At 35.2% G+C, this 16,248-nt stretch overlaps 4 protein-coding genes across 4 annotated transcripts in view; 2 read left to right on the forward strand and 2 right to left on the reverse strand.

Annotated features, from left to right (window-relative positions):
• The window catches only part of Flo2 (flotillin-2), an 86,091-nt gene that overhangs the window by 57,440 nt on the left and 12,403 nt on the right, over positions 1-16,248 (forward strand). The window lies entirely within an intron of this gene.
• On the reverse strand, positions 2,435-8,544 carry LOC148177494 (glucose dehydrogenase [FAD, quinone]). The gene is made up of 4 exons (XM_088032055.1): positions 8,394-8,544; positions 4,631-5,051; positions 4,011-4,261; positions 2,435-3,964 (listed from the first exon to the last, which is right to left on the reverse strand). Exons 2-4 carry the CDS (start codon positions 4,990-4,992, stop codon positions 2,613-2,615), a joined length of 1,965 nt encoding a protein of 654 aa, XP_087888181.1. The 5' UTR covers positions 4,993-5,051; positions 8,394-8,544; the 3' UTR covers positions 2,435-2,612.
• LOC148177495 (uncharacterized) lies at positions 11,258-11,672 on the forward strand. The gene has a single exon (XM_088032042.1). The coding sequence runs from the start codon at positions 11,261-11,263 to the stop codon at positions 11,600-11,602; it is 342 nt and encodes a 113-aa protein (XP_087888168.1). The 5' UTR covers positions 11,258-11,260; the 3' UTR covers positions 11,603-11,672.
• Positions 12,404-15,933, reverse strand: LOC148177496 (glucose dehydrogenase [FAD, quinone]-like). The gene is made up of 3 exons (XM_088031926.1): positions 15,635-15,933; positions 14,046-14,337; positions 12,404-13,998 (listed from the first exon to the last, which is right to left on the reverse strand). The coding sequence occupies exons 2-3, from the start codon at positions 14,331-14,333 to the stop codon at positions 12,442-12,444; spliced, it is 1,845 nt and encodes a 614-aa protein (XP_087888052.1). The 5' UTR covers positions 14,334-14,337; positions 15,635-15,933; the 3' UTR covers positions 12,404-12,441.

A 16,248-nucleotide genomic window follows, 5' to 3' on the forward strand; every position in this document is an offset into this window, starting at 1 on the left:
GTCGAATTTCGCGTCTGACGACGAAAATGAAAGGTACTTTTCTTTCTTCTTATTATCATTGTTATCATTACTTATCTTAAGTCACTGAGATCAGTGGTATGTGCCTTTTGGTTGTTTAGTTTGGTTTTCGCGCGCGCTTTTGTTTTAATTGCTCGCTTAGTCAATTTTTTGCATTTTAGTCACGCCGTTAAAGTGACCACAAGTCTTGGTTAAGGTCAATGTACAATGTTAGTAATACCTTTCTCGGGTGAAAGTAACGAAATATTCATGATCTTGATGTATCTATTTACGTCACGTGGTAGTTAAGTCACTATATATAACTGACTTAAAAGTGTACTTAAGCGTAGTGACTCGGCTTTCCCTAAATTTGCATGTGTACTTGGCTTACACAACGCGTCTAAATTCTTGTCGATTCTTCAGTATGCATGATTACTACACAATGATAGCGCTAATAGGCGCGGATTCCACAACAATTAGCGTCATATTGTGCAGATTTATTGACATTATGTGAAAGCTCTTTTTTGATCTTTGTTTATTGTTCTTTTATTTTGAAAAATTATTGCCAACACATGTTTTCCTGTGGACGTGACAGTTTCACGATTTAGTGAAATTAATGATTTCACATTTTATGGAATTGCAATTTGCTAATAACTGAAAGTGCGTGTTTTCGTTGGCATTTTATCTAGTTTAAGATTTAATGCAAATTTAGAACGTACGGTGTAAGCGTGTCATGTCCTTGCATTCGTAAAAATTTCCGGATTTTTTTAGTATCAGATAAGGCGACAGGTTGGACCAATCTAACCGAGTCTGACGCAGAGAATTGCAGTTGGACTAATTATTTTACCTCGAATTTTACTAATTAGGTATCTTAAGGGACTATATTTGACCATGTCAATTATTTAATGAGATAATTAGTAAAAGTTTTGTCAAAGGTTCATGTTTACTTAGTTAAAAATTCTGATCTAGTAAGTCTAAACTGACTAATTAGACTATATCTTAAATTAAAGGCACTTGAGATTCTAGTAAAAATGATTTGACTAGTCCAACAAGAGATTGCATTAGACAAGTTTAATTAATTTGCTATAAATTTAGACCTAATCCGAATAATTCGACAAATTAGATTAAGTCTATTTAGGTAGCGTTCGTTCAGTTATTTGAGGATTCACTTGAGTTTTTACGAAATCTGTTTCAAATTGAGGAATTAGCAAGTTTGGTTTGGCTAATTTGATTAAGTTTAATTACTTATCTTCAATTAGATTAAAATTTCATGACTAATTAGATTCAGTTTAATTACTTATTTTTAATTTGACTAAAGCTCCAGTAAATCTTATTCTGAACTTGGCTGGACTTGGGAACCAATAAAATTAAATTCTGCTAGCTTAAATTAGACTAATTTTCCAACAGGTTAGTACAATTGACTACATCTCACCTATCTAATGGAAATCTATGACTGATTAGTTGAATTAGTTGGTTTTCTTTAGACTGAATTAGCCAAAATAGACCAAATTTGTTAAAAAATGGGAGGTTGACCTTATTTAGGACTTAGCTTAGTGAGTCTAAAGCTGTCCAAACTAGCTAAATTGGTCGCTAATTTGTACTAATTTTGTTTCAATTAATTAGACCGATTATGATAAAACCCAATTTTACTAACCAAAATTAGACTTTGTAGATCTGGGCTAAACACTTTAACTAGCTTAGTTTTTGACTAATTCTAACTCAATTTACTATTTTAATTTGCACTAATTCCAGTAATCTTAATGTTGATAAAGCGGTTTAAGTAAAACTATACTGAATTCAGTGTCACTTAATTGAATTGGACTTACTAATTAGTCTAATTACTTGGCTTCTTTTAGACTAAACTCGACTAGAATGGATCAAATTTGACTGAAAATTACTAAATTAGATCTTAAGCTTGGCCACCACGAGTCCAAATTGCTACTCAAACAAAGTCTGTTAACTTTACTTTCGAATATCTTATCTCAACTAAACTGTGAAAATCTTTAAACTAAATTAGAATTACAATTTCTCAGTTTCCATTCTCTCGAACTTGAAACTTTCCAAAGAAAATCAAAGTGGAAATCATGATGAGAATTTGATGATTGTCACGTTTACCATTAATAATTTAATCACCGTTTTACGAGTCCAATACTTGAAAGTGAAATTAATTCGAGCAATAATAATAATTATTATTCATTGGGGTTTTAATTTATGACATCTGTAAGAAAACTCTCGTAGTTTTGTTATTGCGATTTTGATGGTATAAAATGAAGTGAGGCTTAATTAGTAATTAAGGACTCTGTTTTTATTAGAGCAGCCATTGATTCTTAATTTAATTAGTGGCGAGCTACTTTTGGGTCATCCGGTAATTTCAAAGTCAATGGTTTTGTCCATTTAATGAATGATTTTTTACTTTTCTTTCCAACTAATGATGGTACTACTATTTTCAACATTTATTTAAACAATTTGGTTCTACTTACAAAAGTAAAATGACTAAGTACTTATTGAGCAATATTTTCAGTTGACAGTGTTCAATTTTTTATCGCATTTGCTACTTTCCTCTCCTAACAATATAACAGTTTAATAAATAATCACAACTATGTACAGTACCGCTTTCAAACTGCGGTGATATTAGGACAAGTGTCCCCCAACCGCACGTTATATCTAGGTCTCAGTTCTCTTCTTCGCCTCGTGGAAGGATTCAACCAGTAGTACTTGACCAAATCCGCTCCTTTTTCTCCAATCATGATAACCGGAGCATTCAAGTTTCCATTAGTAATCGTCGGCATAATCGAAGCATCAATTACTCTCAAACCTGAAACTCCATAAACACGAAGCTGTGGATCGAGAACAGCGTACGGATCCTCAGCTGTCCCCATTTTCGCCGTACAAGAATAATGGTAAATCGAAAGAGTGTACTGTCGTACCGCGCAATCCCAGTACTCATCGGTGAAGGGCGCAAGGTGCTTGCAATTCGGGAGAGGCTTCGCGTGGAATCTCGCGCCGAAACGCTTCATCGCTTGGGTTTCCCCGTAGGCGATGGCGGCTTTGACTCCTTCGCGGAGGACCCACACGTCGTGGGGATCCGTGAGATAGTTGTGGTATAAAAGAGGGTAATCTAGAGGGTTGTTGGTGCGGAGTTTAATCTCTCCGCGGCTCTTGGGGCGCAGCATCATCGGAAACACCCCGAACGTGTCTTTGTAGTTGATTTCTTTGAACACTTCGTTGTAGAACTCGTCTGATAAGCCATGGGCGCGTTTTACTTGGGTACCACCATCCGCAGACGCCGAGGTGCTGGTGGCCATGAATTCCATATCCGGCCAGTCGTCGCTCTGATTGGTATATTTAGTACGAATGAAACCCACGACTTCAAGACCGATACTGGAAGTCAGAGGGCCATCTTCTTTGACAGCGTACCGCAACGCGGTGTTGAGATTCACCAAGCGGTTGATGAGGAGACTGATGGGTTTGTCGACGACGAACGCTAGTCCACCCACGGCAATGTGGTCTTGGAGGTTTTGCCCAACTCCAGGCGAGTCGTGGATGACTTGAATCCCTTTCTCTTGGAGGTGGTGAGCAGGGCCGATTCCGCTCAACATAAGGAGATGGGGCGAGTTGATCGCACCCGCCGACAAGATTACTTCTTTCCGTGCTAAAACAGCCCTCTTTTGACCGTTCTTGATGAACTCAACCCCGTAGGCTCTTCGGGAGGTCGGATCGATCAAAACCTTCGTCACGTGGGAGTACAAGGAAATATGAAGGTTTGGCCTCAGTCTGATCGGGCGGAGGAACGCCTTCGCGGTGCTGCAGCGGCTCCCTCGCCTCATGGTAAACTGGTAGAAGGCAAATCCAGTCTGTTTCTCCCCGTTGACGTCCCGGATTTCGTACCCCATCTCTTGGGCCGCTTCCAGGAATGCCACTCCAATGGGAGTTTGATACGGACTGTCCTGAACAGTTTGGTATCCACCTAAAACGATTGTTTGTGTAACAAGAAGGGAAACAACGTGTTTTACCAGTGGCGTGGTATTTCTTATTTCGCGCTAAATACGGGTTTCTTTGGTCCTCGCTCTTGAGGAAATATGGCAAGATTTCGTCGTACGACCAACCTTCATTGCCTAAATGGGCCCAATGGTCGAAATCGCGTCGATTGCCTCGTATGTATAGCATTGTGTTGAGGACGCTCGAGCCGCCGAGGACTTTGCCTCGGGTCCAACTGCAGCGGTTTTCGATCATGGCTTGGCAAGCGGAGTCTTGAGGCTCAGTTCTAAAAGGACAGAAAGTGGTGATAAAACGTGACCGAATTCTGGTCGTGTTGTAATTGTACTAAAATGGCGGGCAAATATTTATTTTGAAATGTCAATTCTTGAAATTGCAATAAACTGCATTTATGTTTCTAAACAGACTAGTGAAAGTTGAGACGTCTTATATGCCAGGAAAATTTGGAATTGATTCGGAAATTACCAGACATAACACCTCCAATTTCCATATTTCGCGATATGAAAATTACATAATTACTTCAGACGATACAACATTTTAAAGAAATTCTTACCACACCACTTATATAACTAATATAGTAATAACCCACTGAATTTGTTTTGGCCACTACCATTCAAACCGCTTAAGAAATACTCACTTGTAACCCCAATCCAACTTGCTTTTGTGGAGATACAGACTCAAAATCGGCACATCACTAATCTCCGTTTCATGCCCTCCAGCCTCCAATAAAAGCACTTTCCAATTAGGAATTTCGGACAATCGATTGGCAAGAACCGAACCTGCTGATCCACCACCGACTATAATAAAATCGTATTCTCTATCAGGAATTTTCTTATCAACCGGACGATGTTCCGGATCAAATTGGTCATAGTGGAAGTAGGCTAGAGCTGCTAGTAGAAATGGCAAGATTGCGATTTTCCCAGGGCCGATGAGGGTCACTGCGGCTTTGATGGCAGCAAGAACTGTTGGAAGGACGATGGGGACGATGTGGAAAGCCATTTTGAGTTGGTTTGATTCAGGTTAGGCGTTTCTGGTCCATTGCGACAGGTTTACCAACTCTGGAAAAAAACGATTGGTTAGACAGAGGTACCAACAGATTCAAAGCCGCTCAGCCGGTAAAAGTGTCATTGGCGTTGTTATAGATATCGTGCACTTTCACTGGTTTTGATCTTGTGGTACTGAGGTCATGGGCACGGTGGTACGTTCACTGATATATTTTTTAATTGACTTCCTCTTGTTCTTCCGTTTTGACGACAGATGAAACAAACTTAGAAGGGTAAGAGGGAAAGGGTCAAAATTTGAACCCTCTTACTTCTATAGTAATTGCGGTTACATTCACTTGCGTTTTTTGTCCTGAAATGCGACTAGTTTATGGAGTTTAATATACCGAGCGTGTAAATATTGCGACGGGAAAAGATAGAAAGGGAGAATTTTTCCATTTAATATTACATCTGTGTACTTAAATAATGTTACGCTAGCAGTTTCTCTTATTTGCGTGTAATAGGAAATATTTTCCTCATGCAATGCTATAACTTCAAGTGATGAATTTCTGTTGTTTTGAGACGAGAAGATTTCCACAAATTTGCATAATTTCTCTCGGTCATAAATGTGTGTGGATATAGTCGATTTGAAATGATGAAAAGATAACGAAAAGTGCACCGAACCATTGAAATTATTATTAACGTGTTGCTATAACAGTAATTATTCTTTTCTATGTGGTATTACTAAGACAATTAAGTGCTTGTTATTTCGTAATGTTGCGTTCACACTATTATCTTTACAATTGACTTGTTTCTATTAATTTCCACAATTTGTTTAGTTTTATGTGTTGCGAAGACGATTTGACGAAAAAAAATTGTACGAGTTCTTCTACGAAAGCACAGCTCAAGGTCGAAGACTGTAGTTTTGTTATGTAGTAAAAAAAATGAAATACGTTTTGGGACTGCAGTTTCTAAAATCGATGTGTCGAAAATTGCAAGTTTTCAAGTGGCATCAGAAAATTAAAATTTCTAAGCATTAATAGAGTTCTGGTCGTTTACTTATTTAGGGAAATTTTATGGCCTGGAAAATAGGTTTGCATTGCATTCAAATCGAATAACTTTTATTCTTTTCGAAGGTCATTAGTCTCCACAAGAGCACACGAACTGACACAATACATTTATGCAGTGATGCCAACTAGAAAAATAAAAGCGACTATTCTAAAAGTCACGTTTGACTGCCTAAACTTTCAAAAGATGATTTTCTTGCCGCAAATGAGTATCGCAAATGCTGTGAAAAATGGCGAAGGCGCACAAAAAAAAATTAATTTTAAAAGTTGGAGCGGGCAGTTTTTGTGGTTGAAGTAAATTATTTGTAAAATTAATGAAAATGTAAAAAAAATAGAAATTGGCAAAGAAAAATTAAAACTAAAATGGAAAATAATTTAAAATAGTAAATTGGAAACAATTTTTTTAATAAAAATTAAAGTAGATCTGTGACATTTAAGTAGACACAATTAATCTTGGAAATTGAAATTTGGAAAATAGGTACCAAAAATTTGAAAAGTCAAAATGGGTTTGAAGCTCATTGTTGGCAGTTGTGGTTGTTTAAATTCAAGCAATTAAAAACAGGAAATTTCGATTTTTTTTAACCAAAAGATTTTGGTTTATATTGTTTTAAAAATTTAAAATTTTGAGGCTAGAGTTTTCAAAATTTAAATTTTAGGCATAGAAAGTTACTAAATTATGAAGTTAAATTTAGAACTGGACATTTAGAAAAAAGAAGAAAAAGTTAAGCTTGGAATTTGAAATTAACTTTTGGAAAAATTGTAAATTACCCGAAATTTAAAAAGTTTTTAGAAAGTCAAAAAGTTGGATGCTTTGGATAGCGATTTTTTTATGTTAGATTAAGAAATAAGTATTTTATAATGAAAAAATAATAAAAAAACAAGTGAAATTTTGAATTTTCTAAATTTTAAAAGGAAAAATAAAACCTCATCTTAAATGATTTTGAAATTTTTGTTTTTTTCATCCATTTTTGCTTCGTCTCAAAAATAAAAATTTCTTTATTGGTAGTGTCAATACACAAATCAAAAATTGTAACTTTTCCAAATGTCATAGCTGTAGCATCAAAATTGGGAAAATTACCTTTTTGGCTTTGTCTTAAAAAAAATTCTAAAATATGTTTCTTTTGCTTTACAATTTTACAATTTGGTAGAATCAATACATGTGTTAAAAATAAGAACTCCCTTAAATTTCATATCTGCAGCACTAAAATTACGTATTTTAAAACGAAAATGAAAAATAAAAAAACAAAATTTTTCGAAAATAAAAGTTTTGGAAGGAAAAATTAATCGTCATATGAAGTAACTATAATTATTTCAAAAAAATGACTTGGAATTTTTTGTCTTCTCAAAAAAGAAAACTTAAGCCTGGGGATATTTTCGAACCTAAAATTTGGTGAAAATTTGGGAAATTTAACGCAGATAAATTCCATAATTTTAGAAAAGAATCAGAAAGTTTCGCCCGAGGCACAAAAGTAGTGAATGTCCCTTTTACGATTTATTATTATCATAGAAATTGGCTACGCCTTAAAACGAACTAATTTTCCGCAGAATCTCAGATCAGTGCTACGCTTAACACGTAATTGTCAACAATATCGAGGCTGAACGCAATTCACAAGACACAATTACTCTCAAAGAACCTAACCGATAACCACAGAATTTCTTCTGAGCGTACACCTTTCCATTGAGCAATACCCTCTAATAGAAACTTGGAAATTAGTCGATCGCTAGATTAGTTATGAAATTATAAATCTTACAATCATACGGTGTTACTCAGAATCAAGTTATCTGGAAGTACTAATTAATTAACAAAAGTACATTTCCGTCACAATTAATTCTTACTTCACCGCTATCAGTTGCATTGAACTCTCCACTTAATTTTATCGTCACACAATTACTTGCGGGTATTTTCCAGACGATTTCATAATTTAGTGAGAGTGACCATAACGATACACGTGTAAACATAACTCGAAGATACACGCAGACAAGTAATTTAGTATTCGTACCGGAAAAATGCACAGTCTGATTTTCATTAGCAATCATTAATAATCGCGTTATTTTCATTGCTTTCTCTTAGGAAGTTATGTTGGTCATGTTTCTCAAAATTAACACTTTATTGTAAGGCAAAGTCTTCTTTCTCTTATTAATATATTAGCAAAATTAGTAAACGCACGTGTCCGATTTGATTAGCACGTGTTTTCGCGTGCTCCACTTTTACTTTTAACTCGCACAATTTTGACATGGCTAATTTTCAGATTTTACTTGTTATGAAATTGAAATGTCGGTCACTTGATTCTAACGAAATATTGAACCAGGAAATGACAGTGTCATCTTAATTTTTATGTCTAACAATACTCACCATTTTGTTAAAATTAATCCTCTAAAACCGACAGATAAACACAAATCGATCTACTGTTTGTATCTAGTGTAAGGTCTTGAGCACTACTATTGAATCCGCAACATTGACCAGTGAAAGTTCTCTGCCACTCGAGTGCCTTACTTCAAACATTACGTTTACAAAGAATTTTAGTCGAGTGTGATGCGATAAGTAAGGGGTTGGGAGGTGGGGAATTAATTGACACAAAAATATTTAATGTTACTTAAGTCGATGGTAATTTTACTAATGATGGCCTGTTTGGAAGTAACTATTTCAGAAGGTTTTGGCTCTTTTGGAATGCTGGTAGAGACTGGGTGTTAATTGGGAGGTTATATAATGGAGCCGGTTCCTGTACAATTGGGTAGATTGGAAATTTTGGTTTGGCTTCGTTCTAGTTTTTTTCAAAATGGAGGGATACAGGGTGATTTTTTAAAAACGGCAGGCGTTGTAGAATTTTTATTTATGAACCGATTTCAAAAATTTAAAAACAAATTAAATGGTTTTTAATTTACTATAAACTGATGATTTTAGAATTTTTCTAAATGTCTTAGTATCTTTTGAGCGATATTCAACTTTCTTATTTTAAATTGGCACCCATATTTTTTTTTCATAATTTGGAAGATATTAATTTTCTTGATTCAGAAATGTGTAGTATGTTCTACTTTTACAAAAAATATTTTTAAAAAAATTATCAAAAATGAAAAAATTTATGCAATAAAAGTTAATAAAATCTAGGTGCGTGCTGCAAATAACACAATACCCGTATTGTAATGTCAAAAACCAGCAAATAACAGAAAGGAATGTAATCTTTTTTGAAATTATTGATAACAAAAGACAATAATAATTACAAATCAGAAAAAACATCTACCTAATTTAATTAAAATACTGTTGAAACGCCATTCCGTTTTTTTCATTGCACAATTGACACCCTGCACTTAGATTTTATTAACTTTTATTGTCTATTTTTTTCAATTTTGATAATTTTTTTTAAAATATTTTTTGTAAAAGTAGAACATTACATATTTCTGAATCAAGAAAATTAATATCGTCCAAATTATGCAAAAAAAATATGGATGCCAATTTAAAATAAGAAAGTTGAATATCGCCCAAAAGATACTAAGACATTTAGAAAAATTCTAAAATCATCAGTTTATAGTAAATTAAACACCATTTAATTTGTTTTTTTAATTTTTAAAATCGGTTCATAAATAAAAATTCTACATCGCCTGCCGTTTTTTAAAAATCACCCTGTATAACCGACACACTGGCAGTTTTATGCAGAATTTCACGTGGAATTTAAATCTGTTAATTTTTTATTTAGCACAATAAATAACTGAATTAGAAGCAATTGAAGTTTCGGTGAACTGTTTGCCTTAAAAATGAATATTTCTAAAATTTCGTGTCTTTTGCTTTACAGTTTTGCAATGTGGTATCCACGATTAAAATTTGTAATTTTCCAAAATTATGATTTTTAGAAACGAATAGCGATTTTTGCCTGAAATTTGCCTTCATCTTAAAACTAAAAATTTCTAAAATTTGTGTCTATTGTTCTATAATTTTACAATTGGGTAGAGTTAATAGACTATTTTAAAAGGGTAACTTTTCAAAATTTTATAGGTATAGAACTAAAATTAAAAAAATTACGATTTTTATTGACGAAAATCTGAAATTTTTGTTTCCCATATAAACGAATTTTTTTACAATTTGTGTCTTTCACTTTATATTTTTGAAATTTGTTAGAATTATTAGACTATTTAAAGAGAGTAACTTTCCCAAATTTCATAGCAGTAGCACTAAAATGACCAAAATTACGATTTTTAGTAACGAAAATCTTAAAGTTTTGCTTCGTCTTAAAATAAACATTTCTAAAATTTGTTTCTGTTGCTCTATAATTTTGTGGAGTTAATAAACTATCTAAAAAGGGTAACTTTTCCAAATTTCATAGCTGTAGCAGTACAATTATCAAAATTACGATTTTTAGTGACGGAAATCTGAAATTTTTGCTTTGTCTTAAAAATAAAAATTTCTAAAATTTGTGTCAATTTATTAGAGTTTAATACACGACTCAAAAATAGTAATTTTCTAAAATTTCATAGTTGTGGCACCAAAATTTCGAAAATTACGATTTTTATTGGCAGATAGAGGAAGTTTTTGCTTTGTCTTAAAAGTGAAAATTTCTAAAATTTGTGTCCTTTACTCTACAATTTTGCAATTTGGTAGAGTTAATACCCTGCTCAAAAATGGTAACTTCCCTAAATTTCATAGCAGTAGTACTAAAATTACCAAAATTAGAATCCAAAATTAATTTTAAAATAACGGAGTTGGTACCAATTGAAGGGTGATGCTGAACTGCATAAATGTGTGAATATTTTCAAAATCCGGCACTTTAAGACTAATATTTTCCGAACTACGATAAATAAAAGAAAACGGTTTGCGCCAGATCTAAAATTTTTCGAAACTCAACTTTTCCTAGATCTTCGTCGATTTTTCCAAATTTGTACAAATTTCTAAGGGCTCTTTTATTTTTATTAGATCCTAAAGCATCTGTGTGCATTTCCCAATATTTCCTTAGGTTTTTTTCCTGAAATTTTCATCATTTCTCTCTGTTTCGGCAAGTCACTTTCCCATTTCCGTTCTACCTGAACAAAAATGCTCACCTTAATGTTGTCACGTAGCCTCTTCACCTCTTCATTACGAAACACCGTCCGAATAACAAATACTTTCACTTTCCTAATTTTCCTCTGACTCGACATCGACACCTTGAACTTATTTTTTTGTCAAGTTACCTTTAATAAACAAAAGTTATTTACAAATTTCCAAACGTTGACAGTTCAAAATTCGACGTAAACATGAGTTGGACAAAAACAGACCCAAACGAAGAAAACGGCGAGAAATTACCGCGAAAAAGTCGCGACCGGAGCTTGATGAAGAATCTCAGTGAACCCAAGTATGGTACTTCCCGGAACCCTTTTATTAACTTTTTGACGGAATTTAAGAAAATCACGCCGAATTTGAAGATGAGTTGTACGGATTTGGCGAAGATTGGTGGTGAAATGTGGAGGGATATGACGGAGAAGCAGAAGTCCCAATTTCAGATTGTTGAAGCAAGAAGGAGGAGGAAGAAGAACGGGAATAACGGGAAGAAACGAAGGAGGAGGAGAGGGAGGAGGCACAGTTTGGGTCCCTATTGATGACGAGGATGTTTCACGACGATTATCTTAAATTTATGTGGCTTTCTAATGATAAATTTGGCAGTTGTAATCGAGTTTTATTAATGACAGTGTCAAAGGTCTTGTGGGTTTTTTATGGGTGTTATATCACATTCTTCTCGAAGCGGAAGTGGTATAATTGCTTATTGTGCAAAACTGGAAATTGGTGTCCATTTATTTAACACTGCGAAGAGATGAGGAGGTGTTATCCTAATGGTCATTGTCTCTTAGTTTCCTGAAAAATTTTGGAGAGCCATTTTTGTAATTTTCCTGTTTTATGTCTTCTTCGTATGACGTCTTCACGATTCGCGGTCATCAATCATCGTCTTCCATTTCCCCAAGTTATCTAATCGTGTTAAATGAATAAAACATTTTCCAATACGACAAGAGTGGTTGTGAAAACTGGGCAAAAAACTTTGAATATCGAAAGTAAAAATTTTGATGATAGTTTCACATCCAATTTCCTTCGAGAGGAAACGCAGTCGTACTTTCAATATAATTAATTGCTTTCAGTGTCAAATTTTCTTTTTATTTAGCAAAATAGCCGAGTCATCGTCAAAGAAAGATCTCGATGGCTTTGTTATCTTAACTTTCGCCCGAAAAATACCGACGCGGAGTCAAAATTTTTTCGCATCTTGAATTTGAACGGCGATGTTGGTTGAGGCAACTTCCACTCCGTGTGGTTGCCAGGACTGCCTATACCTCGTCTTTTATGTCAAGCGAACTAAAAAATTCCGAAAGTAAATTGTCTTAAGTTTACTATAAACGCAGTGAAAGTACCACTAAAATTCCAACAAAATTTTATTTTCTAAACCCTCTATCTACAATTCGTTATGATTATCTGTCCAATCTTCTTCGATCATGGACCCTGCTTTCCTCCCGATCATCAAAGTAGGCGCATTGGTGTTACCACTGGTGATTAAAGGCATAATGGAGGCATCAGCAACCCTTAAATTATCAATTCCGTATACCCTCAACCTGTCGTCCACAACAGCAGTGGGGTCGCTCTTCGCACCCATCTTACAAGTACCCGCTGGATGGTACAACGTCGTGGTGAGCCTCCTCAAAGCACACCTCCAGTAGTCATCCGACTCGAACTCCAAAGACTCGCACCCAGGAAGCTTAAGATCGATTATTTTCGGTTGGTACTTTTCGAACGGTACCGTCTTTAATTGCTTGGTGACGAATTTGATCCCTTCAAGCAAAATCTCCACGTCCTGGGGATCCTCCAGGTAATTGGCGTGGATGAGGGGTTTGTCCAACGGGTCTTTGGATCTCAACAGGATTTTTCCGATGGACTTTGGATTGAGCAATGTGGGTACCACTTTGATAGTCGGCGATTTCTTGTTAAACTCTACTTCTTTGGCGGCGATTTCGTCGCTAATCCCCATAACTTTGATGATTTCGTGCAATAAATAATTGTCGTTTTGCTCGAAGTAGATGTGGTGGAATTGTAGGTTTGGATAAGGAGAGTCGTTGCGCGTATTGATAAAACCTACGAAGTTCGTGATTCCGATTTGGGAGACTTTGCCTTTGCGGTACATGAAGTACTGGTACAACTCGTCGAGGACGTTGTCTTTGACGCCGGTGGTGTCCTTGATGGCTACGTAAAGGCCGGCGTATATGGCGTGGTCTTGGAGGTTTTCTCCAACTGGTAGGTTCTGGACGACCGGAATTCCCAACTCTTTCAAATGATCCTCAGGACCTATTCCTGAGAGCATGAGGAGCTGGGGGGTGTTAATACTCCCTGCCGAAACCACAACTTCTTTGCGAGCTCGCAGGAAAATCTTCTTATTGTTGATGGTAACCTCCACGCCTTCAACTTTTTTTCCTTTGAGTCGAAGTTTCTCAACGAAAGAGTTGAGAGCCACTTTGAGGTTTGGGCGTTCTCTGACTTTACCTAAGAAGGATTTTGCGGCGTTCGCTCTGACTCCTTTTTCAGTGGTTTGTGTGGCGTCGAAGTACCCCAAGTTTTGTTCCTCCAGGACTGTGGGGTACCCTAATAGGCGTCCAGACTCTTCAAAAGCGGCTTTGATGGGTTCGTCTGAGTGGTAGACGCTTAGAGGAAGGTAGCCACCACGTCCGTACGTCTTCGATTCCGCTAATTCTTCAACTTGTAGATCTTCATTCTCTTTGAAATGTCTTAAGACGGAGTCATAGTCCCAGTTTTTGTTCCCCAACTCACTCCATCGATCATAATCCCTCTTGTTCCCTCTAATATAAAGATTAGCGTTAATGCAGCTCGTTCCTCCAAGAACTTTCCCTCGGGGCCACGCGCATTTCTTCTCTTTCAACCCCAAGCAAGAGGTACCAGTTGCTTCAGTGGCGTACTGCCAATCTTCTTCAGTTTTTTGCAAACTAAACAACAAACTCGGAATCTGAAACTTAATTATCAAAAAGAGTACTGCAACTGTCTTAGTAGTACCTCAGTGTTCGGTGAAGGAAGTTTCCCAGCTTCTAGTACAAGAACTTTCCAGTTTGGGTTCTCAGAGAGCTTGTTTGCAACGACGGATCCTCCTGATCCTCCTCCGACCACGATGAAATCGAATTCGTCTTGGTCTTGCAAATTTGGGGCGTAATCTTCAGGGTAGTATTGGGGGGAGCTGATTTGGCATTTAGCGTGCGTGAGGGCGTTGACTAGAGTTAGGAAGAGGTGCGCCGAGACGCCGGAGACGGAGTCGGGACAGGGGTTGCCAACCACTAAATTCTCCATTTGTCTGAAAAAAGAATAGCGTTCTAACATCTGTCTTTTTGGGTTTAGAATCTTGAAATTCTCTTCCCAAGTTTTATTGTTTGAAGGTTAAAAATATCAGATTTTCAGAGTTTCAAATTCCGCCAAAAAGTAAAAATTTTTAAAATATCTTTCTGGCGCTTTAGAATTTTGATTTTTTTACAGTTTTTTTACATCGTTTTATCCGTAAAAATACCAAATTTACAGTTTTTAATAAAAATTTTTATTTTTGGTTCTTCCAAGAACAAACATTTCCAAAATATGTATTTTGTGCTTTATAATTTGGTAGAGTTAACAGACAAGTTAAAGATAGTAACCTCTCGAAAATTCATCGTTTTTGGGTGAAAAATACCAAATTTACAGAATTTAATAAAAATTGAAAGAAATTTTTGATTCCCCTAAAAGTAAAATTTCTCAAAATTTGTGATTGGTGCTCTATAATTTTAATATTTTGCAGAGTTAACTAGCAAGTTAAGGATTCTAATTGGAGCAAATTTTATTACGTTATGCTTAAAAATAGAAAAATTACAGATTTTAATAGAACATAAAGATTTTTGGTTTCAATTGTTAATATTTTTTTTAGAATTTATCTTTTGGGCTCTAGAATTTTGAAATTTGCCACAATTCATAAGCAAGCCAAATGCAGTAACCTCCCATTTTCATTACTTTGACCTCAAAAATACTAAATTTACAAATACAAAAAATAGAGAGATTTTTTATTTTGAATAAAAGTAAAAACAATCAAAAATTGGTGTTTTCTGCTCTAGAATTTTATTGTTTAGCAGAGTTAAATAAGTAATTTTATGTCTTTAGCGTTAGAAATTACAGTCTTTTTTCATTAGTTAAATTAGTTTATATTAATTTAACAATTTGTAGAGTTATGCAAAAGTTGTGAGTGCAAATAGTAAACTATTTGCCACATAATAAACAACTCAAAATTACTAACCTTTCAAAATTTCACCAGAAAAAAAAACACAAAATTTGAAGGTAATTAAGAATTTATTTAATTTTTTCTGGACTTCTCAAAATACACAACACTGTCTAATATAAATTCGACTCCGTCTTATCAAAAAAATTCTTTATCAAAATAGTACATCAAACACTTTAAACCACATGGCAGTAAATCAGTTGGCTTGACTTATCACATAAATAGAACCGTAAAACTTGTTTTTACCTGATAAAAATTAAAGGAATTGCTTTGAACTCAATGGCAAAGTTTCCGCACGCTTTTAACCTCACAGAATCGCAATGATCGACAATAACATAAAAATGCAATCACTTACCTAAGTTAATTCAACAAACTTTGTATAAGTGCATCGTATCGACTGCTGCCAACAATATACATTCCACCTTTGAAAAATTCAGTTCAAAAACCTGTTCTTTTACTTCTTTAGTCGATCATCAAACTGGAGAGTCGAAGCGGAAGCAGAAAAAGAATCGAGCCGGCGGTAGTACCAATGACCTGCGCGATGAGGTTTTTTCTTTATTTTGTAGTACTGCACTATAATTAGTAATTAAGTACTTCTAATTTCTAAAAATGGATAAATACAACATGTTTTTATTCGGACTCAGAAGCTAGAAAATGCACGTGAAGTACTTTGTACTGTCTTTGACCTTCGAGCTGGTTATAATTATTGTCTAAATTTAAATACATATTTTGCTTTTGCGGTTGTTTCGTCACCAGAGCTCATGAAAAATGCAAGTAATGTGATTTATTTTACGTTTTTATCTTCACTTGTTTACTTAACTTCTTAGATATCCACTTTTTTTTTTTTTAATGTCACCTTGACTCGAATTAAGGGCGCTTGACGGGGTTGGATGAGGGTCAATGCTCAACAACACACCATGAGCTACAGGAGAGTGAAAAAAAGGAAGTTTACTGTTACAAATTTCTTAT

The sequence above is a fragment of the Gnatocerus cornutus genome, chromosome 3 (genome assembly GCF_029298725.1).
Source record: "Gnatocerus cornutus isolate USDA-ARS CGAHR chromosome 3, icGnaCorn1.1, whole genome shotgun sequence".
NCBI lineage: Eukaryota > Metazoa > Arthropoda > Insecta > Coleoptera > Tenebrionidae > Gnatocerus > Gnatocerus cornutus.